The sequence below is a fragment of the Musca autumnalis genome, unplaced genomic scaffold (genome assembly GCF_047663935.1).
Source record: "Musca autumnalis isolate F117 unplaced genomic scaffold, ASM4766393v1 scaffold_5, whole genome shotgun sequence".
In the NCBI taxonomy this organism is placed as follows: Eukaryota; Metazoa; Arthropoda; class Insecta; order Diptera; family Muscidae; genus Musca; species Musca autumnalis.
In genome coordinates this window covers 48465422-48492376 of record NW_027412088.1, presented here as the reverse complement: position 1 = coordinate 48492376, position 26955 = coordinate 48465422, and the positions used below count along the sequence as shown (strand labels likewise).

Below are 26955 nucleotides of genomic sequence, written 5' to 3'. Positions count from 1 at the left end.
AAAAATATCTTCAGAGATATTTTCAAGTGGAAAATAATAATGATATTTTTTACAGAAAATAGAAGAAATAATAGAAAAATATTAGCAGTTTTATTTTCAAAAAAAGAAAAATATCATCAGTGATAGTTTCTGTATGGAAAAATATCATCAGTAATAATTTTCCTATAGAAAAATATCATAAGTGATCATGTTGCTATAGAACAAAATTATAAATGATAGTTTTTCTATCGAAAAATATCATCAGTGATAGTTTTTCTATAGAAAAATGTCATCAATGATTTTTTTTATCCATAGGTTTTCTGTCGAAAAATATAATTTTTCAATTTTTTCACTAGAAAAATATCATCAATGATATGTTTCTATATAGAAATATCATAGGTGATAGTTTTTCCATACAATAGAATCACTAGTCATTGATTTCTATAGAAAAAAAAAACTCGTTAGTGGTAGTTTTTTTTATAGAATAATATCATCATTGATAGTTTTTCTAAAGAAAAATATCACCAGAGATATTTTTCCTACAAAAATATCAATGGCAGTTTTTCTATGGAAAAGTATCATCTGTAATAATTTTTCTATAGAAAAATATCATGTGACAGTTTTTCTATAGAAAAATATCATCACTAATAGTTTATCTGCAGAAAAATATCATCTGTAATATTTTTCAATAGAAAACATATCATGATATTATGTCAATAAAAATATCATCAGTAATAGATTTTCTAAAGAAGAATATCATAAGTGATGGTTTTTATAGAATAATATCATAAATGATAATATTTCTGTAGAAAAATATAATCAGTGTTAGTATTTCTACAGAAATACCATAAGTAACAGTTTTTTATAGAAAAATATCATCAGTGATGGTTTTTCTATGGAAAAACATCGTCAGTGATATTTTGTCAATAGACAAATATCATCAGTGATAGTTTTTCTATGGAAACATATAATCAGTGATGGTTATTCTAGCGAAAAATGCCGACAGTGATATTTTTCAATATATATTTCTATAATCAAAAATTTCGCCATAATTATATTTTTTTCTATAGAAAATGCCACCAGTGATATTTTTTGAATTGAAAAGTATAAACTTAATAATATCAGAATTAAAATCTTCCTTCTCACCTAGTAAATTTTTTTCCTATAGAAGACCAAAAGGTCTTCTTATAGGAGACCAAATGGGGTTCCTTTAGAAGAAGGTATTCGTATGTAACACCACAATATCTTCTTACGGGAGACCAAAAGATTTTCTTCCAGAAGCCGTTTGGCCTTCTGTTTAAAGAAGACGAAATGGTCTTAAGACTAAACAGTCTTTTTATTGAAGACCAAAAGTCTTCCATTGGAACACCAAAATGTCTTGTTATGGAAGAACAAACGGTCTTACTACATACAAGGTCTTCCTATAGAGGGCCAAATGGATTTCTTATAGACGACCAAAAGTTCTTGCTCTAGAAGACAAAAGTCTTCCTATGATATCAGAATCAAAATATTCCTTCACTCCTATTACATTTTCCACTCTCATTTCTCTCTCTCTCTCTCTCTCTTATTTTTCTATTATAACAAATTTTACAAATTACTACTTTTTTGACCCAAAAGTCCCCTTATAGAAGTGCAAAAGGTCTTCCTACAGACGACCAGAAGGTCTACGTATGGAAGACCACAATATCTTCTCACGGGAGACCTAAAGATTTTCTTCCAGAAGCCGTTTGGCCTTCTTTTTATAGAAGACCAAATTGTCTTAAGACCAAACGGTCCTTTTATAGAAGACCAAAAGTTTTCCATTGGAACACTACAATGTCTTCTATAGAAAACCAAAAGGTCTTCTTATGGAATACCAACAAGTCTTCGTATAGAAGACGAAAAGTTCTTATTAAAGACCAACAAATCTTACAGAAGACCAAACAGTCTTACAATACAAGGTTTTCCTATAGAAGGCCAAAAGGGATTTCTTATAGACGACCAAAAGTTCTTCCTTTAGAAGACATAAAAAGTCGTTCTATGATATAAGAATCAAAATGTTGCTTCACTCCTATTACCTTTTCCACTCTCATTTCTCTCTCTCTCTCTCTTTCTCGTTTCTCTATTATAGCAAATTTTACAAATTACTATTTTTTTGATAAATTAATGACATTTATGATAAAAGTATTACAACCTGTCCAAAGTACTTGTCTTAGAGTTTCACTTTTAATACCCAAACATATGAACATGTGTATGTGCGGTGGAAAATGATGATGCCTTTCACGTTTTCCCCCAATGACAACAACAATGTTTACTGCAAACTTAGGAAAATGTAGACGTCGCACATAATTAATCACATAAGTGGAGCTTTAACTGCGGCAACGACAAAACAAGACAAATTCTCCTCTTTACTTTTTTTAAGCTAAGCTTGACGACGACAACGACGATGATGGATATTAGCCGCAGCTAAGGCCAGTCAGACTGAAATTTATAATTTGTCTAAAAGTAATTGGCCATCATATGAAGGAAATTTTTAAAAATAATCTGAGGAATTTTCTATGGATTTTTCACCTAGAAAAATATTTTTGAGGTAAAGGGAAAATATGGGATTCAATAGAAAATATGATAAGAAATATGCTTGCAATAGAAAAATATTATCAGTGTTACTTTTTTAATAAAAAATATAAACAGTGAGGATTTTTTGGTTTATTGATTTTTCTCATCTATGAACATTGTAGATTCAGAATCTGCAAAAACTTCCCAGGTGTAAACACCTTCCATTTAAAGTTGGTTAAAGAGCACCGTGTACACGCACCAACAGTTGAAGTTTTTCAAAAGAAAAAATATCACCAGCCTAAATTTCCAGTTTTAAAATCCAGCAGTGCTATTTTTCCCATCATCTTTAAGCTATTTTTATTCCACAGATTTGTATACCTTTTCAAAATTCTTTTAACGTTTTAAACGATTTATGTTAAACACAAGCTAACGAGGAAAATTTATTTTTATTATTAAAGCCTAAAGGTATACTATAATTGTCAAATATATTAACCACCTAAATGTAGCCACTATTTATGTTCTGTTTTAAAAGCAACCTTTCATTTCCAATAAACATTCTAAATTTAATTTTTCTCCATCTAATTTTGGGAAATTTAATATCTCTGACCCACCATGGTAATTCGTGTGCCAACCTGCAGCGGCGGTTTCTGCTGCTCTCCTCCCTCGTTGTCCTCCCCCACCAGCTTTATCCTTTTCTCCCTTTTCAGCAAAGACCAACAGTTGGAGAATACAAATTCACTTAAAACAAACAGCAAGCCATAGATGCTAATAAAACTGGCACCCAAAAATAAACCAATGGCACCACCAAAGGACATTATTAGTTGATCGGTACTAAAGACCACACGGCGTTTCATGGCCATACGTGGCAAAAATAATTTCACAATAATGGTGCGCTCAAATTTGGTGGAGTCCTAAATGTGAAAAAGAAAGAAAGTAAAAAAAAAAACAAAAAGAAACAACATTTCAAGGTTAAATTAAATTTGACTTTCATTTTGGCTCTAGATGTCTTTCTTAATTACATCTTTTTGCAAGGTAGTTTGCACACCAATAAATTGGGCCTCCTGGCACAGATTTAGGCAATTACACTTTACGGAATGGGGCCAATTTTGTTTGCTCAAGCACAGCATGCCTTTGATATCGCAAACGGGTATGTGCTGGGCCACAACATAAAAGTATGGCTTACAACCACATTTCTTAAAGGCGGCATTTATGCGGCATTCAATGCGACAAAGGCCAGGACGATAGATCTAAAAGAAACCGAAGACATTTATTTAAAGACAAAAATAATAAAATTATTTCCAAAATTTACCTCAAAATATTTGAGAATATTTTCATCCTTGTAACGACATTTCCTATAGGCAATGGGTAGGTTGCGTACCTCTGTTTCTGCGGTAGTTAGCGACAGCAGCAATTCTATGGTCAACGAACCGTCCATTGTGGCCCGCCTTATTATGGTACCTGGATCCAAGGGCACCAACACATCTTCCACATTGTGAAGATACTTTTTTGATGATAAAGGGAAATTATTATTATTCATCATTTTGATTAAATATTTCCATTATTCTGATCTTACAATATATAAACTTGTATCATCCCCAACTTTGGGATATATCTTCGTGTTGCATTCATTCATAATATCACAATAACGGCGATTGGAAACTTTCAAGGGTTTTCTGGGGAAAGAAAATACGAATAAATTATCAATTATGTGGCTGGCATTATGTAACATGGAAAACATTTAGATGAAAGTTTTCCCTAGAAGCGCAATAGGTCTTACTATAGAATATTAAAAGGACTTTATAGAGAAGACCATATACTCCTCTTATAAAATACCAAAACGTTTTTCAGGAAGGGTCTATAAAAGCACCCTCTCTTTCAGAAAGGGTCCATTTAGGGCGCTTATAGAAGAAGCATCCTCACTTTCTAAAAGGGCCTACAGGAGAAGCCTCTCTTTCAAAAAGGGTCTATAGAAACACCCTTTATTTCAGAAAGGGTCTATAGAAACACCCTTTATTTCAGAAAGGGTATATAGAAGCACCATTTCTTTCAGAAAAGGGTCTAAGACACACCCTTTCTTTTATAATAGGGTCTATAGAAGCACCTTGTCTTTCAGAAAGGGTCTATAGAGAACCCCTCTTTCAGAAAGTGTCTATAGAGCACCCCGTCTTTGAGAAAGTGTCTATACAAGCACCGTCTCTTTCTGTAAGGTCTATAGAAGCACCCTCTCCTTCCGTAAGGGCTATAGAAGCACCCTCTCCTTCAGAATGGGTCTGTAGAAGCACCATCTTTTTCAGAAAGGGTCCATGGAAGCACCCTCTCCTTCAGAAAGGGTCTGTAGAAGCACCCTCTCATTCAGAAAGGGTCTATAGAAGCACTCTTTCTTTCAGGAAGGGTCTATAGAAGCACTTTGTCTTTCAGAAAGGGTCTTTAGAAGCACCTTGCCTTTAAGAAAGGGTCTATAGAAGCACCCTCTCTTTCAGAAAGGGTATCTAGAAGCACCTTGCCTTTAAGAAAGGATCTATAGAAGCATCCTCTCTTTCAGAAAGGGTCTATAGAAGCACCATCTCTTTCAGATAGAGTCTATAGAAGCACCCTCTCATTTAGAAAGGGTATATAGAAACACCTTGACTTTCAGGAAGGGTCTGTAGAAGCACCCCCTCTTTATGAAAGGGTGTATAGAAACAACTTGCCTTTCAGATATGGTCTATAGAAGCACCTTTTATTTCAGAAAGGATCTATAGAAGCATTCTCTCTTTGAGAAAAGGTCTATAGAAGCACCCTCACTTTCAGAAAGGGTCTTTAGAAACGTCCTCAATTTCAGAAAGAAGCACCATCTCTTTCAGAAAAATAGAAGCACCATCTCTTTCAGAAAAAGTCTATAGAAGCACCCTCTCTTTCAGAAAGTGTCTATAGAAGCAACTTCTATTTCAGAAAGAGCCTTTAGAAGCACCCTCTCTTTCAGGAAAGGTCTACAGAAGCACCCTCTCTTTCAGGAACGGTCAACAGAAGCACCCTCTCTTTCAGAAAGGGTCAATAGAAGGATTTTCTTTCAGAAAGCATATATATAAGAACCCTCTCTTTCAGAAAGGGTCTGTAGAAGTACCGTCTCCTTTAGAAAGTGTTTATAGAATCACCCTCTCTTTCAGAAAGGGTCTAAAGGAGCACCCTCTCTCTCAGAAAGGGTCTATAGAAGCACCGTGCCCTTCAGAAAGGGTCTGTAGAAGAATCTTGTCTTTCAGGAAGGGTCTATAGGAGCACCCTCTCTTTCAGAACAGGTCTATAGAAGCACCCTCTCTTTCAGAAAGGGTTCTATAGAAGCACCCTATCATTCAGAAATGGTCTATCGAAGCACCTTCTTATTTAGAAAGGGACTGTGGAAGCACCCTATCATTCAGGAGGGGTCAAAAGAAGCACCTTGTCTTCCAGGAAGGGTCCACAGAAGCACCCTCTCTTTCAGAAAGGATATATAGAAGAACCCTCTCTTGCAGAAAGGGTCTGTAGAAACACCGTCTTCTTCAGAAAGTGTTTATAGGAGCACCCTCTCTTTCAGGAAGGGTTTATAGAAGCACCTTTTCTTTCAGAAAAAGTCTGTAGAAGCACGCTCTCTTTCAGGAAGGGTTTATAGAAGCACCTTTTCTTTCAGAAAAAGTCTGTAGAAGCACCTCCTCTTTCAAAAAGGGTCTGTAGAAGCACCCTCTCTTTCAGAAAAAGTCTGTAGAAGCACCCTCTCCTTCAGAAAGGTTCTATAGAAGCACCCCCTCTTTCAAAAAGGGTCTGTAGAAGCACCCCCTCTTTCAGAAAGGGTCTGTAGAAGCACCCTCTCTTTCAGAAAGGGTCTATAGAAGCACCCTCTCTTTCAGAAAGGGTCTATAGAAGCACCTTGTCCTTCGGAAAGGGTCTGTAGAAGAATCTCGTCTTTCAGGAAGGGTCTATAGGAGCATTCTCTCTTTCAGAAAGGGTCTATAGGAGCATTTTCTCTTTCAGAAAGTGTCTGTAGAAGAATCTTGTCTTTCAGGAAGGGTCTATAGGAGCATTCTCTCTTTCAGAAAGGGTCTATTGGAGCATTCTCTCTTTCAGAAAGTGTCTATAGAAGCACCCTCTCATTCAGAGAGGGTATATAGAAGCACCTTCTCATTCAGAAAGGGTCTAAAGAAGCTCCTTGTCTTTCAGGAAGGGTCTATAGAAGCACCATGTCTTTCAGAAAGGGTATATAGAAGCACAGCAAGGGTCTGTAGAAGCACCCTCTCTTTCAGAAAGGATCTATAGATGCACCCTCTCTTTCAGAAAGGATCTATAGATGCACCCTCTCTTTCAGAAAGGATCTATAGATGCACATTCTTTTTCAGAAAGGATCTATAGATGCACATTCCTTTTCAGAAAGGATCTATAGATGCGCATTCTTTTTCAGAAAGGATCTATAGATGCACATTCTTTTTCAGAAAGGGTGTATAGAAGCACCCTCTCCTTCAGAAAGGGTATATAGAAGCACCCTCTCCTTCAGAAAGTGTATATAGAAGCACCCTCTCCTTCAGAACGGGTATATAGAAGCACCCTCTCTTTCAGAAAGGTTCTATGGAAGCACCCTCTCTTTCAGAAAGGGTCTATAGAAGCACCCTCTCTTTCAAAAAGGGTCTATAGAAGCACCCTCTCTTTCAGAAAGGGTCTGTGGAATCACCTTGTCCTTCTGAAAGGGTCTGTAGAAGCACATTGTCTTTCCGGAAGGGTCTACAGGAGCATCCTCTCTTTCAGAATGTGTCTATAGGAGCACCCTCTCTTTCAGGAAGGGTCGATAGAAGCACCCTCTCTTTCAGAAAGGGTCTATCGAAGCGTCTTGTTCTTCTGAAAGGGTCTGTAGAAGCACCCGCTCTTTCAGAAAAGATCTATAGAAGCACATTCTTTTTAAGAAAGGTTCTATAGGAGCATCCTCTCTTTCAGAATGGGTCTATAGGAGCACCCTCTCTTTCAGAAAGGGTCTATAGAAGCACCCTCTATTTCAGAAAGGGTCTGTAGAAGCACCTTGTTCTTCTGAAAGGGTCTGTAGAAGCACATTGTCTTTCCGGAAGGATCTATAGAAGCACATTCTTTTTCAGAAAGGGTCTATAGAAGCACCCTCTCCTTCAGAAAGGGCCTATAGAAGCACCCTCTCCTTCAGAAAGGGTCTATAGAATCACTCTCTCTTTCAAAAATGGTCTGTAGAAACACCATGTCCTTCAGAAAAGGTCGATAGAAGCACATTGTCCTTCAGGAAGGGTCTTTAGAAGCACCCTTTCTTTCAGAAAAGGGTCTTTAGAACCACCTTGTCTTTCAGGAAGGGTCTATAGAAGCAGCCTTTCTTTCCGAAAAGGGTCTATAGAAACACCCCGTCTTTCAGGAAGGGTATCTAGAAGGTGCCTATAGAAAACCAGAAGGTCTTCCTATAGAAGAATGATTTCTTATAGAAGGCCAACATGTCTTCTTATCGAAGACCAACAGGAATTATTTTAGAACATCAAAAGATCTTCTTCTAGAAGATCAAAATATCTTCTTATGGAAGGACAAAGGGTCTTCTTATAGAAAGCCAAGAGATCTTCCTGTAGCAGACGAAAGTATTGTTATAAAAGATCTAAAAGGTCTTCCTATAGAAGACCAAAACCTCTTCCTATACAAGGCCAATATCTTTTAGAAGACCAGATGGTATTCTTTTAGAAGAGCAAAAGGTCTTCAGTCCAAAAGGTCTTTTTAAAGAAGTCCAAAGGGTATTTTTTATTGAAGACCAAAAGGTCTTCTTATTGCAGACCAAAATGTCTTCTTATAAAAGTCTAAAGGAACTTCCTAGATACCAAAACTTCTTCATATAGAAGACTAGAATGTCTTCCTTGCTAGGTCTTGCTAGGTTGTAATTGTAAGAGTATTTGGTCCTTCGATAAGATTTTCTCCCGAATTTTTCTGCTTTCTCGAAAACTAAGATATTTCTTCATTTATTGTTGTTTTATATGGTAGAAAATCGGGTAATAACATAAAATTTGCAATATGTTTTGCTGCATAGAACAGGGTATTATCTCCACCAACATGCTTTCGTTTTCACAAAAATAATATTGTCAACAACACCATTTACGAAAGTATTTTGTTCTCACGGCTAAATGAAGAGAGGAAACCATGTTTTCAGTTTCTTATATACATGTTTGTTTACCACATGGACCTTCGAGATCATAACATGACAAATATAAAGTCCTTGTGGATAATATTTCGTTTAAAATATGTATGCTGGTCCTTCGAGAAAAAATGAAATTTAAATTCACAGACGTGTCCAAATTTTATATAAATACGTGTCCACATTTTATCGAGCAATTTAATTTATATACATAACTGATATATTTGTTGTGTTGGTTTCAAGAAAAAATAACGAACCTCTATCTTCGGGGTACCTTATTTTGTTTTATTTTCTTCCTTCTTTTCCCCTAAAAATTCAAAATTGTTAGATTATACTTACAAATCTCCAAAAGGATTTGTGTATTTCGTCAATTGTGATGTGGTTCGGCATAGGCCAGATTCTGTTATTGCAGCTGCATAGGACATTTCCCTTACTTCAACATCAGTAGAAGGCTTGGAGTCGTCAGCATTGGCCAACACCTTTTCGGGCAAGACTTTTTGACGCATCTATTAACAATTACGAGATTTTAAAAATGTAGAAAAAACCATCCCCCTCCCCTTTCACTTACCCTTATTAACATTTGTAGAAAATTCAAATCATTTAATCTCGTATCATTTTCATAGGGTCGCAGATTTTCCATATTTGTAATATACAATCTATTCAAAACTTTTAAAAACTCCCAATAATATTGAAAAGCCGTTTCATTTTGTTCCCTCTCCACATGCCACATATCTTCGATGATGTGTTCGAATTCATGCTGATCCACATAATCGGAACACAAAGTTATGCCAACAAAGGGGAAATTCGATTTACCCCAAGCCAATTCCATGGCATAGACAATGGGATTATCACGAAAACGTTTCCATTGATTAAGGCAAATATCAATGGATGTGTAAGCAGCCAAGGTGATCATTAACAACCAAAATATCTTCTCCATCCAGTGGAGTCGACGCTTTACCAAATAGGGAAAGCCATGAATGCTGGACTCACCCAATGTTTTGTCCATATATTGATTACATTTCATATTGACGTTAGATGGACAACTGAACTGTAATCCGTCTATAATTTATTTGCCTTTAGAACAGCAAAGAGAAAGATATTAGTTTTAATTGAATTGTATTGTTTTTCCAATATTATTAGGATTTTTGTTGTGGTTGTTGTTGTCGTTATTTGCTAATTAAAATGCCATAACATGTGCCATCTTCTTTGACATGAAAATTGCATGTTCTGTAGTCCATGATGGGAGGGAAGCATACATATTTAAAATTGCCAATATTGACATTAGCAGGAATGATATTTGAGCATTCATGGTGGCAAATTTATTGGCAATGTTTTAATTTCACAACTTCGGCCTTAAAGTATACTTTACATTTTAGATATCCATGGCATAAAAGTGATTGGCATGTTAATTGATTGTTTATTTTAGTAGAAAACATGTTAAATATTTTCAATTTGTGTTCTTTTATGTTTGTATATGTTTTAAATTTGAGGAATTTATAAATGTGGCATGCTTTAATTGCTTTTTACAAATGTTGCCTAAAAGTAGGCTTTAGATAAAGTATTTAAACAGTAATTAGCAGTGGAATACATTTTAATTTTATTATCAAATAAAGAATATTCATATTTGGGACTTTTGTGGACATTTTGTGAGTGCTGCTTGTTTTAATGGTCTTTCTTCAAATATTGCCTAAAAGTATACTTAAAATATTAGTACTTGAAGTCAAAACGCGGTGCGAAATATGTGTTTGATGTGAAAAATAACTAGATATATGTTCAATGTGTGTAGTTTCCTATTCGAATTAGTTTCAAAATTGAGGAATTTATAAATGTGGAATGTTTTAATTGCCTTTTCCAATTGGTGCCTAACAGTAGGCTTTTGATTATGAAAAATTTAAAGGGTAAATTGCAGTGGTATAAATATTATAAATTAGGTTTAATAGCACAAAAAAATATGTGGGCTTATTTGTGAACATTTTGTTTATAGTTCATGCTTTTATCGCGCTTTTTTCAAATGTTGCCTAAAAATATACCTCTAATTTCAGAACTTGAGGTCACAGCACCCCTTCGTTCAGAAAGGGTCTATAGAAGCACTTTTTCTTTCAGAGAGTGCTTATAGAAGCACCATTTCTTTCAGAAAAGGTCAATAAAAGCATGCTTCCTTTCAGAAAGGGTCTATAAAAGCACCCTTCCTTTCAGAAAGTGTCTACAAAAGCACCCTTTATTTCAGAAGGGGCCTATAGAAGCACCTTTCTTTCAGAAAGGGTCTATAGAAGCACTCTTTCTTTGCGAAAAGGTCTATAAAAGCACCGTTCCTTTCAGAAATGATCCAGTGAAGCACACTTTCCTTCAGAAAGGGTCCTTTCTTTCAGGAAAGGTCTATAGAAGCACCCTTTCTTTCAGGAAAGGTCTATAGAAGCACCATTTCTTTCAGGAAAGGTCTATAGAAGCACCCTTTCTTTCAGGAAAGGTCTATAGAAGCACCCTTTCTTTCAGGAAAGGTCTATAGAAGCACCCTTTCTTTCAGGAAAGGTCTATAGAAGCACCCTTTCTTTCAGGAAAGGTCTATAGAAGCACCCTTTCTTTCAGGAAAGGTCTATAGAAGCACCCTTTCTTTCAGGAAAGGTCTATAGAAGCACCCTTTCTTTCAGGAAAGGTCTATAGAAGCACCCTTTCTTTCAGGAAAGGTCTATAGAAGCACCCTTTCTTTCAGGAAAGGTCTATAGAAGCACCCTTTCTTTCAGGAAAGGTCTATAGAAGCACCCTTTCTTTCAGGAAAGGTCTATAGAAGCACCCTTTCTTTCAGGAAAGGTCTATAGAAGCACCCTTTCTTTCAGGAAAGGTCTATAGAAGCACCCTTTCTTTCAGGAAAGGTCTATAGAAGCACCCTTTCTTTCAGGAAAGGTCTATAGAAGCACCCTTTCTTTCAGGAAAGGTCTATAGAAGCACCATTTCTTTCAGGAAAGGTCTATAGAAGCACCCTTTCTTTCAGGAAAGGTCTATAGAAGCACCCTTTCTTTCAGGAAAGGTCTATAGAAGCACCCTTTCTTTCAGGAAAGGTCTATAGAAGCACCCTTTCTTTCAGGAAAGGTCTATAGAAGCACCCTTTCTTTCAGGAAAGGTCTATAGAAGCACCCTTTCTTTCAGGAAAGGTCTATAGAAGCACCCTTTCTTTCAGGAAAGGTCTATAGAAGCACCCTTTCTTTCAGGAAAGGTCTATAGAAGCACCCTTTCTTTCAGGAAAGGTCTGTAGAAGCACCCTTTCTTTCAGGAAAGGTCTATAGAAGCACGCTTTCTTTCAGGAAAGGTCTATAGAAGCACCCTTTCTTTCAGGAAAGGTCTATAGAAGCACCCTTTTTATTGACCCTTTCTATAGAAGCACCCTTTCTTTCAGGAAAGGTCTATAGAAGCACCCTTTCTTTCAGGAAAGGTCTATAGAAGCACCCTTTCTTTCAGGAAAGGTCTATAGAAGCACCCTTTCTTTCAGGAAAGGTCTATAGAAGCACCCTTTCTTTCAGGAAAGGTCTATAGAAGCACCCTTTCTTTCAGGAAAGGTCTATAGAGGCACCCTTTCTTTCAGGAAAGGTCTATAGAAGCACCCTTTCTTTCAGGAAAGGTCTATAGAAGCACCCTTTCTTTCAGGAAAGGTCTATAGAAGCACCCTTTCTTTCAGGAAAGGTCTATAGAAGCACCCTTTCTTTCAGGAAAGGTCTATAGAAGCACCCTTTCTTTCAGGAAAGGTCTATAGAAGCACCCTTTCTTTCAGGAAAGGTCTATAGAAGCACCATTTCTTTCAGGAAAGGTCTATAGAAGCACCCTTTCTTTCAGGAAAGGTCTATAGAAGCACCCTTTCTTTCAGGAAAGGTCTGTAGAAGCACCCTTTCTTTCAGGAAAGGTCTATAGAAGCACCCTTTCTTTCAGGAAAGGTCTATAGAAGCACCCTTTCTTTCAGGAAAGGTCTATAGAAGCACCCTTTCTTTCAGGAAAGGTCTATAGAAGCACCCTTTCTTTCAGGAAAGGTCTATAGAAGCACCCTTTCTTTCAGGAAAGGTCTGTAGAAGCACCCTTTCTTTCAGGAAAGGTCTATAGAAGCACGCTTTCTTTCAGGAAAGGTCTATAGAAGCACCCTTTCTTTCAGGAAAGGTCTATAGAAGCACCCTTTCTTTCAGGAAAGGTCTATAGAAGCACCCTTTCTTTCAGGAAAGGTCTATAGAAGCACCCTTTCTTTCAGGAAAGGTCTATAGAAGCACCCTTTCTTTCAGGAAAGGTCTATAGAAGCACCCTTTCTTTCAGGAAAGGTCTATAGAAGCACCCTTTCTTTCAGGAAAGGTCTATAGAAGCACCCTTTCTTTCAGGAAAGGTCTATAGAAGCACCCTTTCTTTCAGGAAAGGTCTATAGAAGCACCCTTTCTTTCAGGAAAGGTCTATAGAAGCACCCTTTCTTTCAGGAAAGGTCTATAGAAGCACCCTTTCTTTCAGGAAAGGTCTATAGAAGCACCCTTTCTTTCAGGAAAGGTCTATAGAAGCACCCTTTCTTTCAGGAAAGGTCTATAGAAGCACCCTTTCTTTCAGGAAAGGTCTATAGAAGCACCCTTTCTTTCAGGAAAGGTCTATAGAAGCACCCTTTCTTTCAGGAAAGGTCTATAGAAGCACCCTTTCTTTCAGGAAAGGTCTATAGAAGCACCCTTTCTTTCAGGAAAGGTCTATAGAAGCACCCTTTCTTTCAGGAAAGGTCTATAGAAGCACCCTTTCTTTCAGGAAAGGTCTATAGAAGCACCCTTTCTTTCAGGAAAGGTCTATAGAAGCACCCTTTCTTTCAGGAAAGGTCTATAGAAGCACCCTTTCTTTCAGGAAAGGTCTATAGAAGCACCCTTTCTTTCAGGAAAGGTCTATAGAAGCACCCTTTCTTTCAGGAAAGGTCTATAGAAGCACCCTTTCTTTCAGGAAAGGTCTATAGAAGCACCCTTTCTTTCAGGAAAGGTCTATAGAAGCACCCTTTCTTTCAGGAAAGGTCTATAGAAGCACCCTTTCTTTCAGGAAAGGTCTATAGAAGCACCCTTTCTTTCAGGAAAGGTCTATAGAAGCACCCTTTCTTTCAGGAAAGGTCTATAGAAGCACCCTTTCTTTCAGGAAAGGTCTATAGAAGCACCCTTTCTTTCAGGAAAGGTCTATAGAAGCACCCTTTCTTTCAGGAAAGGTCTATAGAAGCACCCTTTCTTTCAGGAAAGGTCTATAGAAGCACCCTTTCTTTCAGGAAAGGTCTATAGAAGCACCCTTTCTTTCAGGAAAGGTCTATAGAAGCACCCTTTCTTTCAGGAAAGGTCTATAGAAGCACCCTTTCTTTCAGGAAAGGTCTATAGAAGCACCCTTTCTTTCAGGAAAGGTCTATAGAAGCACCCTTTCTTTCAGGAAAGGTCTATAGAAGCACCCTTTCTTTCAGGAAAGGTCTATAGAAGCACCCTTTCTTTCAGGAAAGGTCTATAGAAGCACCCATTCTTTCCTAAAAAGTCTATAGAAGCACCCATTGTTTCCTAAAAGGTCTATAAAAGCACCCTTTCTTTCAGAAAAGGTCTATAAAATCACCCTTTCTTTCAGAAAAGGTCTATAAAAGCACCGTTAATTTCAGAAATGGTCCATTGAAGCACACTTTCCTTCAGAAAGGGTCAATAAAAGCACCATTTCCTTCAGAAAGGGTCTATAAAAGCACCCTTTCTTTCAGAAATGGTCTATAAAAGAAACCAACCTTTCAGAAAGGGTCTATAAAAGCACCCTTTTTTTCAGAAATGGTCTATAAAAGTAACCTACCTTTCAGAAAGGGTCTATAGAAGCACCCTTTCCTTCCAAAAGGGTCTAAGGAAGAACCCTTTCCTTCCGAAAGGGTCTACGGAAGAACCCTTTCCTTCCGAAGGGGTCTAAGGAAGAACCCTTTCCTTCCGAAGGGGTCTAAGGAAGAACCCTTTCCTTCCGAAGGGGTCTAAGGAAGAACCCTTTCCTTCCGAAAGGGACTAAGGAAGTACCCTTTCCTTCCTTTCATTCAGAAAGGGTCTATAAAAGCACCCTTCCTTTCAGAAAGGGTCTATAAAAGCACCCTTCCTTTCAGAAAGGGTCTATAAAAGCACCCTTCCTTTCAGAAAGGGTCTATAAAAGCACCCTTCCTTTCAGAAAGGGTCTATAAAAGCACCCTTCCTTTCAGAAAGGGTCTATAAAAGCACCCTTCCTTTCAGAAAGGGTCTATAAAAGCACCCTTCCTTTCAGAAAGGGTCTATAAAAGCACCCTTCCTTTCAGAAAGGGTCTATAAAAGCACCCTTCCTTTCAGAAAGGGTCTATAAAAGCACCCTTCCTTTCAGAAAGGGTCTATAAAAGCACCCTTCCTTTCAGAAAGGGTCTATAAAAGCACCCTTCCTTTCAGAAAGGGTCTATAAAAGCACCCTTCATTTCAGAAAGGGTCTATAAAAGCACCCTTCATTTCAGAAAGGGTCTATAAAAGCACACTTTCTTTTAGAAAGTGTCTATAGAAGCACCATTTCCTTCAGAAAGGGTCTAAGGAAGAACCCTTTCATTCAGAAAGGATCTAAGGAAGAACCCTTTCATTCAGAAAGGATCTATAGAAGCACCCTTTCTTTTCGAAAGGATCTATAGAAGCACCCTTTCTTTTCGAAAGGATCTATAGAAGCACCCTTTCTTTTCGAAAGGATCTATAGAAGCACCCTTTCTTTTCGAAAGGATCTATAGAAGCACCCTTTCTTTTCGAAAGGATCTATAGAAGCACCCTTTCTTTTCGAAAGGATCTATAGAAGCACCCTTTCTTTTCGAAAGGATCTATAGAAGCACCCTTTCTTTTCGAAAGGATCTATAGAAGCACCCTTTCTTTTCGAAAGGATCTATAGAAGCACCCTTTCTTTTCGAAAGGATCTATAGAAGCACCCTTTCTTTTCGAAAGGATCTATAGAAGCACCCTTTCTTTTCGAAAGGATCTATAGAAGCACCCTTTCTTTTCGAAAGGATCTATAGAAGCACCCTTTCTTTTCGAAAGGATCTATAGAAGCACCCTTTCTTTTCGAAAGGATCTATAGAAGCACCCTTTCTTTTCGAAAGGATCTATAGAAGCACCCTTTCTTTTCGAAAGGATCTATAGAAGCACCCTTTCTTTTCGAAAGGATCTATAGAAGCACCCTTTCTTTTCGAAAGGATCTATAGAAGCACCCTTTCTTTTCGAAAGGATCTATAGAAGCACCCTTTCTTTTCGAAAGGATCTATAGAAGCACCCTTTCTTTTCGAAAGGATCTATAGAAGCACCCTTTCTTTTCGAAAGGATCTATAGAAGCACCCTTTCTTTTCGAAAGGATCTATAGAAGCACCCTTTCTTTTCGAAAGGATCTATAGAAGCACCCTTTCTTTTCGAAAGGATCTATAGAAGCACCCTTTCTTTTCGAAAGGATCTATAGAAGCACCCTTTCTTTTCGAAAGGATCTATAGAAGCACCCTTTCTTTTCGAAAGGATCTATAGAAGCACCCTTTCTTTTCGAAAGGATCTATAGAAGCACCCTTTCTTTTCGAAAGGATCTATAGAAGCACCCTTTCTTTTCGAAAGGATCTATAGAAGCACCCTTTCTTTTCGAAAGGATCTATAGAAGCACCCTTTCTTTTCGAAAGGATCTATAGAAGCACCCTTTCTTTTCGAAAGGATCTATAGAAGCACCCTTTCTTTTCGAAAGGATCTATAGAAGCACCATTTCTTTTCGAAAGGATCTATAGAAGCACCCTTTCTTTTCGAAAGGATCTATAGAAGCACCCTTTCTTTTCGAAAGGATCTATAGAAGCACCCTTTCTTTTCGAAAGGATCTATAGAAGCACCCTTTCTTTTCGAAAGGATCTATAGAAGCACCCTTTCTTTTCGAAAGGATCTATAGAAGTACCCTTTCTTTTCGAAAGGATCTATAGAAGCACCCTTTCTTTTCGAAAGGATCTATAGAAGCACCCTTTCTTTTCGAAAGGATCTATAGAAGCACCCTTTCTTTTCGAAAGGATCTATAGAAGCACCCTTTCTTTTCGAAAGGATCTATAGAAGCACCCTTTCTTTTCGAAAGGATCTATAGAAGCACCCTTTCTTTTCGAAAGGATCTATAGAAGCACCCTTTCTTTTCGAAAGGATCTATAGAAGCACCCTTTCTTTTCGAAAGGATCTATAGAAGCACCCTTTCTTTTCGAAAGGATCTATAGAAGCACCCTTTCTTTTCGAAAGGATCTATAGAAGCACCCTTTCTTTTCGAAAGGATCTATAGAAGCACCCTTTCTTTTCGAAAGGATCTATAGAAGCACCCTTTCTTTTCGAAAGGATCTATAGAAGCACCCTTTCTTTTCGAAAGGATCTATAGAAGCACCCTTTCTTTTCGAAAGGATCTATAGAAGCACCCTTTCTTTTCGAAAGGATCTATAGAAGCACCCTTTCTTTTCGAAAGGATCTATAGAAGCACCCTTTCTTTTCGAAAGGATCTATAGAAGCACCCTTTCTTTTCGAAAGGATCTATAGAAGCACCCTTTCTTTTCGAAAGGATCTATAGAAGCACCCTTTCTTTTCGAAAGGATCTATAGAAGCACCCTTTCTTTTCGAAAGGATCTATAGAAGCACCCTTTCTTTTCGAAAGGATCTAAAGAAGCACCCTTTCTTTTCGAAAGGATCTATAGAAGCACCCTTTCTTTTCGAAAGGATCTATAGAAGCACCCTTCCTTTCGGCAAAGGTCTATAGAAACAACCTTCCTTTCAGAAAGTTTCCATAGACGCCCCCTTTCTTTCAAAAGGGGTCTATAGAAGCACCCTTTCTTTCAAAAGGGGTCTATAAAAGCACCCTTTCTTTCAAAAGGGGTCTATAGAAGCACCCTTTCTTTCAAAAGGGGTCTATAGAAGCACCCTTTCTTTCAAAAGTGGTCTATAGAAGCACCCTTTCTTTCAAAAGTGGTCTATAGAAGCACCCTTTCTTTCAAAAGGGGTCTATAGAAGCACCCTTTCTTTCAAAAGGGGTCTATAGAAGCACCCTTTCTTTCAAAAGGGGTCTATAGAAGCACCCTTTCTTTCAAAAGGGGTCTATAGAAGCACCCTTTCTATCAAAAGGGGTCTATAGAAGCACCCTTTCTTTCAAAAGGGGTCTATAGAAGCACCCTTTCTTTCAAAAGGGGTCTATAGAAGCACCCTTTCTTTCAAAAGGGGTCTATAGAAGCACCCTTTCTTTCAAAAGGGGTCTATAGAAGCACCCTTTCTTTCAAAAGGGGTCTATAGAAGCACCCTTTCTTTCAAAAGGGGTCTATAGAAGCACCCTTTCTTTCAAAAGGGGTCTATAGAAGCACCCTTTCTTTCAAAAGGGGTCTATAGAAGCACCCTTTCTTTCAAAAGGGGTCTATAGAAGCACCCTTTCTTTCAAAAGGGGTCTATAGAAGCACCCTTTCTTTCAAAAGGGGTCTATAGAAGCACCCTTTCTTTCAAAAGGGGTCTATAGAAGCACCCTTTCTTTCAAAAGGGGTCTATAGAAGCACCCTTTCTTTCAAAAGGGGTCTATAGAAGCACCCTTTCTTTCAAAAGGGGTCTATAGAAGCACCCTTTCTTTCAAAAGGGGTCTATAGAAGCACCCTTTCTTTCAAAAGGGGTCTATAGAAGCACCCTTTCTTTCAAAAGGGGTCTATAGAAGCACCCTTTCTTTCAAAAGGGGTCTATAGAAGCACCCTTTCTTTCAAAAGGGGTCTATAGAAGCACCCTTTCTTTCAAAAGGGGTCTATAGAAGCACCCTTTCTTTCAAAAGGGGTCTATAGAAGCACCCTTTCTTTCAGAAAAGGTCTATAGAAGCACCCTTCTTCTCAGAAAGCTTCTATAAAAGCACCCTTCCTTTCAGAAAGGGTCTATAAAAGCACCCTTCCTCTGAGAAACGGTCTATAGAAGCACCCTTTCTTTTGGAAAGGGTCTATGAAAGAAACCTACATTTCAAAAAGGGTCTATAAAAGCACCCTTCGTCTCAGAAAGGGTCTATAGAAGCACTCTTTCTTTCATAAAAGGTCTATAGAAGCACTCTTTCTTTCATAAAAGGTCTATAAAGGCACCCTTCCTTTCAGAAAAGGTCTATAAAAGCACCCTTTCTTTCAGCAAAGGTCTTTAGAAACAACCTTCCGTTCAGAAAGGGTCTATAGAAGCACCATTTCTTTCAGCAAGGGTCTATAGAAACAACCTTCCTATAGAAGCATCCTTTCTTTCAAAAGGGGTCCATTGAAGCGCCGTTTTATTTCAGCAAGGGTCTATTGAAGCACCCTTTTTTCAGAAAGGGTCTATAGAAGCACTCTTTCAGAAAGGGTCTGTAGAAGCACTCATTCTTTCAGAAACTGTCTATGGAAGCACCCTTTTTCAAAAGGGGTCTATTGAAACATCCTTTCTTTCAGAAAGGTTCTATAGACAGAAGAACCCTGATGAAAGATGTAGAGAGCAGCGGTACTAGCTTTAGATTTAGATTCACAAGGTCTCTTCTGATGAACTAGTTATTGAAGGGAAAGCCGCCGTTGCACCTTTCAATGATCGTCACTCTCATATCATCTGCGACCATCTTTCGTTTAGCTCGGTCATCTTTCTTCGTTTTTGACTAGTAAGGTTTCTCCGAAGAACTAATTCTGCATGGGACTTTAATCTCCATGTTTCCTTGTCGTTCCTAACCCTCATGATGTTCTTGCGATAATCGGCAAACTGGTGGCGATCTTAGTTTCCCTAGCTAGTGGTCTTCTTCATACAGTCGATCAGATCATTGCTACACTTAGATCATCGAGGACCGTCCGTCACGAAGTTCTGACATCCTGCTACGATTAAAATTTGATTTGGTGGTTTGTTTCCAACGGTTGGTGATGGAATCTTTTCAATGATCGCTACTCTGATATCAACTGGGACCATCCGTCATGTAGCTCTGTTATTCCTGCGATTGTAAGTCGAAATGTTTTTGAACATTTAAGGGACATTATACTATCTTTTGCTAGACTTCCCACTAGCAGCCTTATTCTAAAATAAAATTCCGCATGAGTCATGTCTCTTTCTCTCTCTGCCGTTTCAATTTAAAGGAAAGCTCGGCGGGAATTTGCGTTCAGAATGAGGCTGTATCTTATCGCCAGGTTCGAATGGCGTGTCTTAAGGCATTATTTGTAGAGAAGTTTTAGATGGAAATGCCGCTTACATCAGTTACAACATTATTCTGTGTGAATTTTTTCCTCCGTTGCAAAAGTGATGTTGCCGGGTCTGGACTCCATCCCGAGCATTCAGAAGTTTGGTTTGTTAATAGTTATGGTCCCCACAAAAATTCTATAAAAATACCAATTTCATGTTGTCTTGCTGCAATTTCAAATCCTGAGATACGCTTTAATTAAACACCTCCAACGTAGCCTAAAAGTATACTTAACTTTTTTCTCGATTAAATTTATCTTTACGAATCTTTGCCTTTACATTGCCCCATTACAAATAAAATTTGCGAGATTCTTTGAATTAATTTAACGTTATATTAAACAACAAACAATTTAATTGTTTGCCTAAAGTCATGCTCTAGTTTTTTTTACATATTTCGTTTTGTTGTTGTTGTTGCCTAAAAGCTCCCTTTATTATGCAAAGAAATTTAACGAACTGGAATACAAAATAATGACCTTAAAATGTGCCAAATTAAATTCTATGTGTTGCATGGCGCGAATAATTCGGTTGACTCCAGCTGGCATGAACAAAAAAATAAAAAAACATAGCGTAATATAATGAAAGCAAGCACCCTGAGGTTATTCAAATGTCAAATTAGTTGAGAAAAGTTTTTAGATTTCTTTTTTTTTTTTTGAAACACAGATAAGCTTGTGGCGTTAAGCGTACAAAAATAATTTTAAACATAATTTTTTGAAAAATGAAAATATATTGGCCTAAATGTATGCTTTATTTTTGGTAATTGTGTTTTTCTTAAATCCTGAATACTAGCTTTGTAGCTGGTATTCGAAGATAGGGCACACATGCTCTCAGATAACGGCTTTATCTTTTTATCTATCAGCTCAAAAATTGAACTAATTGAAAAACCATATCCTCACACAATACCAGCTCCCTAAGGTATGCAAAAACATATGGACCGATACCCACTTTATAGGCATTAATGCCGCACGGCAAATGTGTACAGTTGTAATTCGATTTGTTTCTATTTGAAAGTTGAAATATTTAATTTTTAATTCAAAAATAAAAAATAATCACAACTCCACTAAGCTATTTTACCCGATAGGTTTTTTCCCTTCACCAAAGGTATATGTCAAATTTCTATGAAAAAGAAAACATACAAATGGTAATCTATTCCAAAAGATTGTTGTTCGACATATTATTGAAATTGAATATTTATGCAAATATTGGCGCCAGTCTGGGGGTATTAATTCAGTCAAATTATAAAATATAGACTTAAAACAAATTGAGAAGAAATTTGGTTTTATCAAAACAAATCCATATATCATTAAAAACAAATCAAATATGCGACAAAAAAATGTTTTCACACCTTTCATACTTCGTTCGTAACAAAAAGACAATACATTTCTAAATTGGTAATCAATTTCGTGTATGAAATATTGATTTGTAACGTCAACATCAGGTCACATTACCTGTGATAACTGGTCAACAGAAATTTTGACAATATGAATTAATGCAAAGTTTTTTTTTTTGCTCCAACAACATTATTGCCAATTTATGTAAATTTGTTTGGTTGTTCATTCGAGGGAATTTTTTTAATCTTCATTGGAGACTGGCGCCAGTGATAGAAACGACAAAACCACTGTTTTTAATTTCTTTATAATGCAAATATTCACAGGTTTAATTTTTAAATTTATTAATCATTTTTATTGGCATTCAATATGGTTCATTCATAACCATATTGAATGCCAATAAGAAGAACAAGAAGATAAAATTAATTCCATTTGTCGTTAGAAGCAACAAAATACTTTTTATGACGTGCCAAAAAATTATCATTGACAATCGGTAAATGCGAATTAAAAAACCAAATCTTTGTGCCAAACCAAAACCAGTTGTATAAATATTTCAACAACTTTTTTTTTTGTTTTTTTCGAAAATAAAACTTAACCTTAGTCGTCAATGCAGCAGTTGTTTACGTATGAGTTTGATCTAGACATGGTAAACTATCGGTATTCGCAATGCTACTCTAGATAGTTTCGATATTTCCAAGACATATGCAAAAAATCTCCGATCATTCAGCTCAACTCCAACGAGAAATTAATAAAAATTAATATTAAATAATCTTTACCCCAACAGGAAAAATTGCAAATAAATAAATATTTCTCTGACATCAAATATTTTTTAAATTAATTTTTGAAAAGAATTAAATACATCTATGCAAAAAATTTTTAATAAAAAAATATTTATTTTTTAATGGTTATTAAAGTTTATTGTTTTTTTTTTTTAATTTATTTAATTTCTACACACTTTCTCACAAAAAAAAAAAAAAAAAAAACAAACAAACAAGACCAAACAATAGGAATTGCAATTTTAAATTTTTTCCAATATATTTCAAAAAAAAAAAATTGTTTGAGAGAAATGAATAGGTTTCTTTTCTGCAAATACAATTTAATTAAAAAATATTTAATTTTTGATCCATTTACACAAGCAAAATTTACTTTAAAATATATATGTATGTACATTTATAAAAAAAATATCTGAAAAACGTATTTGAATAACAATGTAATTTTTGTCGTAGGATTTTCTAATAAAAAACTCCTGAAGAAGTTCAAAACACACCAACGAAACGTTGAGTTATTTATTCCATAAAAACAACTGACCGAATCAGCCCGGTGGAACCAGTTCTTATTAAATGAAAAAATTTTTTATATTTATATGTATTTGTATTAAATTTATTCCATTTTTTAATTTATAAAACTTTTGTAAAAAACAGCAATTTATTACAAATTAAATATGTTTTTATTAATAATAATAATAATAATAACAATAATAATAATAATAATAATAATAATAATAATAATAATAATAATAATAATAATAATAATAATAATAATAATAATAATAATAATAATAATAATAATAATAATAATAATAATAATAATAATAATAATAATAATAATAATAATAATAATAATAATAATAATAATAATAATAATAATAATAATAATAATTATAATTATAATAATAATAATAATAATAATAATAATAATAATAATAATAATAATAATAAATAAAAAATAAATAAATAAAAGTATTAAAATTTATAAAATATTCTAAATACATATTTTTTCAGTGAAGCTGCAAAATTTTTGTCCAATTTTTATTTTTTAACATTTTTGTATTTTGTTATTTTTTTTTTTTGAATTCTTTTTAATTGGATTCTACTTGTTATTATTTTTTTCACAAGTAAATAAATTTGTTTTCAAATAAATTTATATTTTTAAAAATATTTTATTTTCAAGAAAATATTGATATTTTTCAAAATCATTTATATATATATTTTTTTTTCAAAAAAAAAAAAAAAAAAAAAAAAATATTTTTTAACAATTTTACCATTTTTGTATTTTTTTAAGATTTGTGGCGTACAAAATATTGGCACATTTTTATTATTTTTTTTCCATAAAAAAGTTGTTTTCTTAAGAAAGGAAGAAAATACATTTCTGCAACAAAAGTTATTAAAAAGGCTTGATTTAAAAAAATATTATTTAAAACAGAACATTGGTGGCGTTTTTTATTGGGATAGCTTTTACAATTTAGATTTTTCAAAAAAGTCTGGCTTAGTCCCATTGTTGTTGTTTTAACATTTAAAACAACTAATTTATCTTACTATTTGTATGTATGTTAAGCTCCCACCCACTTTAAATTTGTTGTTTTTAAATGTGAAAACAACAAATAAGAGATTAAGCTTAACATACATACAAATAGTAAGTTAAACTCACATCTCAACAAAACTGCCAAAGTGAATCTAACAACTAATTTATTAGTGGAGAAGGTATGGCATTGTTCGGCAAGGGGTAAGGCAGGGAAGACTAGTTTCGATCCTCGCCACAGGATCTCATCAGTTCCCTTGTTTCTTGTTTGTGGATATTCTCCACCGAAATTATTTTTCAATAACTTCTTCAACAAAAAACTTTTTATACCCAAACATCAATCGTCAGCTCGAAGTATAAAGGTGAACCAAGAAAAAACTTCAATGAGAAGTTTTTCTTGTTGAAGAAGTTATTGAAAAATAGCTTCGGTGGAGAATATCCACAAACAAGAAACAATGGAACTGATGAGATCCTGTGGCGAGGATCGAAACTAGTCTTCCCTGCCTTACCCCTTGGCGAACAATGGCAAACCTTCTCCACTAAACATCAATGGGATTAAGCCAGACTATTTTGAAAAATCAATATTATTTAAAACAATTTAAATTTATTCATTTTTTAATTTATTAAATATCTGGACAATTTTTTTTCGAAAAAATAAAAATATGTATTAAAATTTAAAAATGTCTAAGAAATAAAAAAAATATTTTTTTGAGTGTAGCTACAAAATTTATGCCCTTTTTTATTCTTTGTCCAAAAATGTTTTTTATTTTATTTTAAAATTTTAAGTTAATACTGTTTGTTATATATTTTTTATACCCTCCACCATATGGAGGGTATAATTAAATTTGTCATTCCGTTTGTAACACATCGAAATATTCGTCGGAGACCCTATAAAGTATATATATTATTGATCAGCATAAAATTCTATGTCGATTTGACCATGTCCGTCTGTCCGTCCGTCCGTCCGTCTGTCTGTCTGTTGAAATCAAGATACAGCTCGCAATTTCAAAGATAGAGAGTCAAAATTTGGTACAGAAGTTTTTATTACTTGCAGGATGGTTGGTATTGAAAATGGGATATATCGGTCCACGTTTTGATATAGCCCCCATAGAACGGTACCTCCCGATTTTCGGTATTTTTAAGGTTTTAGCTTCATTATCCTACCAAAATGGCTGAAATTTGGTACGTAGTCTTCTGTAGGGGTATAAAACTTTCCCCCAGAATTTTGTCGGTATCGGTCCACACCTTCATATAGCCCCCATAGAACGGTACCTCCCGATTTTCGGTATTTTTAAGGTTTTAGCTTCATTATCCTACCAAAATGGCTGAAATTTGGTACGTAGTCTTCTTTAGGGGTATACAACTTTCCCCCAGAATTTTGTCGGTATCGGTCCACACCTTCATATAGCCCCCATAGAACGGTACCTCCCGATTTTCGGTATTTTTAAGGTTTTAGCTTCATTATCCTACCAAAATGGCTGAAATTTGGTACGTAGTCTTCTTTAGGGGTATAAAACTTTCCCCCAGAATTTTGTCGGTATCGGTCCACACCTTCATATAGCCCCCATAGAACGGTACCTCCCGATTTTCGGTATTTTTAAGGTTTTAGCTTCATTATCCTACCAAAATGGCTGAAATTTGGTACGTAGTCTTCTTTAGGGGTATAAAACTTTCCCTTAGAATTTTGTCGGTATCGGTCCACACCTTCATATAGCCACCATAGAACGGTACCTCCCGATTTTCGGAATTTTTAAGGTTTTAGCTTATTTATCCTACCAAAATGGCTGAAATTTGGTACGCAGTCTTCTATAGGTGTACAAAACTATTCCCCAGAATTTCGTCGGTATCGGTCCACACCTTCATATAGCCCCCATAGAACGGTACCACCCGATTTTCGGTATTTTGAAGGTTTTAGCTACATTATCACACCGAAATGGCTGAAATTTGGTACTTAGTCTACGTTGGTGGTATAAAACTTTCCCCCGGAACTTTGTCGGTATCGGTCCATGCCTTCATATAGCCCCCATAGAACGGTACCTCCCGATTTTCGGTATTTTGAACGTTGTGACCTGAATATTCCACCGAAATGTCTGAAACTTGGTATTTAGACTTCGTTGGGGGTACTCAAACTTCCCCTTTACATTTGTCGGTATCGGTCCATGCCTATATATAGCCCCCATGGAAAGGTATCTCCCGATTTTTGGTATTTTCAAGGTTATGTCTTTAATATTCCACATAAAATGGCTGAAATTTGGTATTTAGTCTTCAATGTGATATAAAACTGTTCACCAGAAATATGTGTGACGTCAATATCCAACCGAAATGGCTGAAATTCGTTATTTCGACTTCCAAGAGTTATAAAATATTCCAGAAGAGTATTATCAGTATAGGTCCACGTCTTCCTATATCCCCATAGAGGCGTACTTCTTGATTCTCTTACCGAAATAAAGGAAATTTGGTATTTAGTGTTCTTTGAGCCTAAAAACTTTCCGTCAGAAATTTGTCGGTATAGATCGACGCGTTGAAATAGCCCCCATAGAATGGTGCTTCACATTCTTCATACACGAAAGGAAACTAATTATTCCATTTTACTTCAATACAACTTGTGGTGGAGGGTATAACAAGTTCGGCCCGGCCGAACTTAACGCCGTTCTTACTTGTTTAAAGTAAATGAATATTTTTTTAACTAAAATTTGGCTTGTCAAATAAAATTTAGCTTGTCAAAAACATTTTAATTTTCAAGAATATGTTGATTTTTTCATAATTTTTTATATTATTTCCAAAAAATAAATAAATAAAACTTTTTTTCACAAGTTTATCATATGAATTTAACTAAAATACTCTAAATGTGTTTTAAGTTTGTCCACGGGTTTTTCCATTGGTTTTTAATATTTCACAAATATTTAAAAATTAAAAAAAAATAATCTGTTTGTAAAAAATTAAATTTTTCCCCAAATTAAATTTTTTAGCAATTTTTTTAAGAATTAAAAAAATATTGTTTCAGTGCCCAATTTTCTTTTTTAATTTTTTTATTTTAGTTTACATTTTTTGATGTAACTTAATAAATTGTTTTTACAAATTGAAATAAAATTCTTTAAATGTTTTTTTTTAAGTTTGCCCACTGTTTTTTATTGTTTTTTTTTAATTATTTTTTTAATAAAATTTAATTTGTTAAAAAATATTTTATTTTGTTCTGTTTTTCCACTTTTTAGTTTATTTATTTCTTTTTTAATATTTCACAAATATAAACGTAAAAAATTAAATTTTCAAAAAAAAAAAAAATATTTGTTTGTAATTAAAACAAATTAAAAAAACAAACAAAAAATTATGTTGATGGCATTGTAATTTTGTTTTTTTTTTTTCATAATATTCGAGCTATTTTATTAGTGCAGAAAATTTGGCATTGTTCGCCAAGGGCTGCCTTATCTCTAGGAAGAAGTCCTGATGGTCTTAAATAAGAAGACCTTGTGATCTTATAGGGGGTCATCCATCAGTTGTACTACATATT

General features: G+C 35.3%; 2 protein-coding genes across 7 annotated transcripts in view; one reads left to right on the top strand and one right to left on the bottom strand.

Annotated features, from left to right (window-relative positions):
- The window catches only part of mim (missing-in-metastasis), a 396419-nt gene that overhangs the window by 183586 nt on the left and 185878 nt on the right, over nt 1-26955 (top strand). The gene's annotated exons all lie outside the window — the stretch shown is intronic.
- ppk25 (pickpocket 25) lies at nt 157-9705 on the bottom strand. The gene is made up of 6 exons (XM_073988788.1): nt 9213-9705; nt 8984-9150; nt 4088-4187; nt 3824-4015; nt 3534-3761; nt 157-3425 (listed from the first exon to the last, which is right to left on the bottom strand). The coding sequence occupies exons 1-6, from the start codon at nt 9666-9668 to the stop codon at nt 3108-3110; spliced, it is 1461 nt and encodes a 486-aa protein (XP_073844889.1). The 5' UTR covers nt 9669-9705; the 3' UTR covers nt 157-3107.

Excerpts from the sequence above, each read along its gene's own strand:
- ppk25 (XM_073988788.1), bottom strand. The coding sequence starts at position 9,668 with ATGAAATGTAATCAATATATGGACAAAACATTGGGTGAGTCCAGCATT. Across the intron at positions 9,151-9,212 it reads TTCTACAAATGTTAATAAGG|ATGCGTCAAAAAGTCTTGCC; the intron begins GTAAGTGAAAGG and ends AATTGTTAATAG. Across the intron at positions 3,426-3,533 it reads AAACTACCTTGCAAAAAGAT|GACTCCACCAAATTTGAGCG; the intron begins GTAATTAAGAAA and ends TTTCACATTTAG.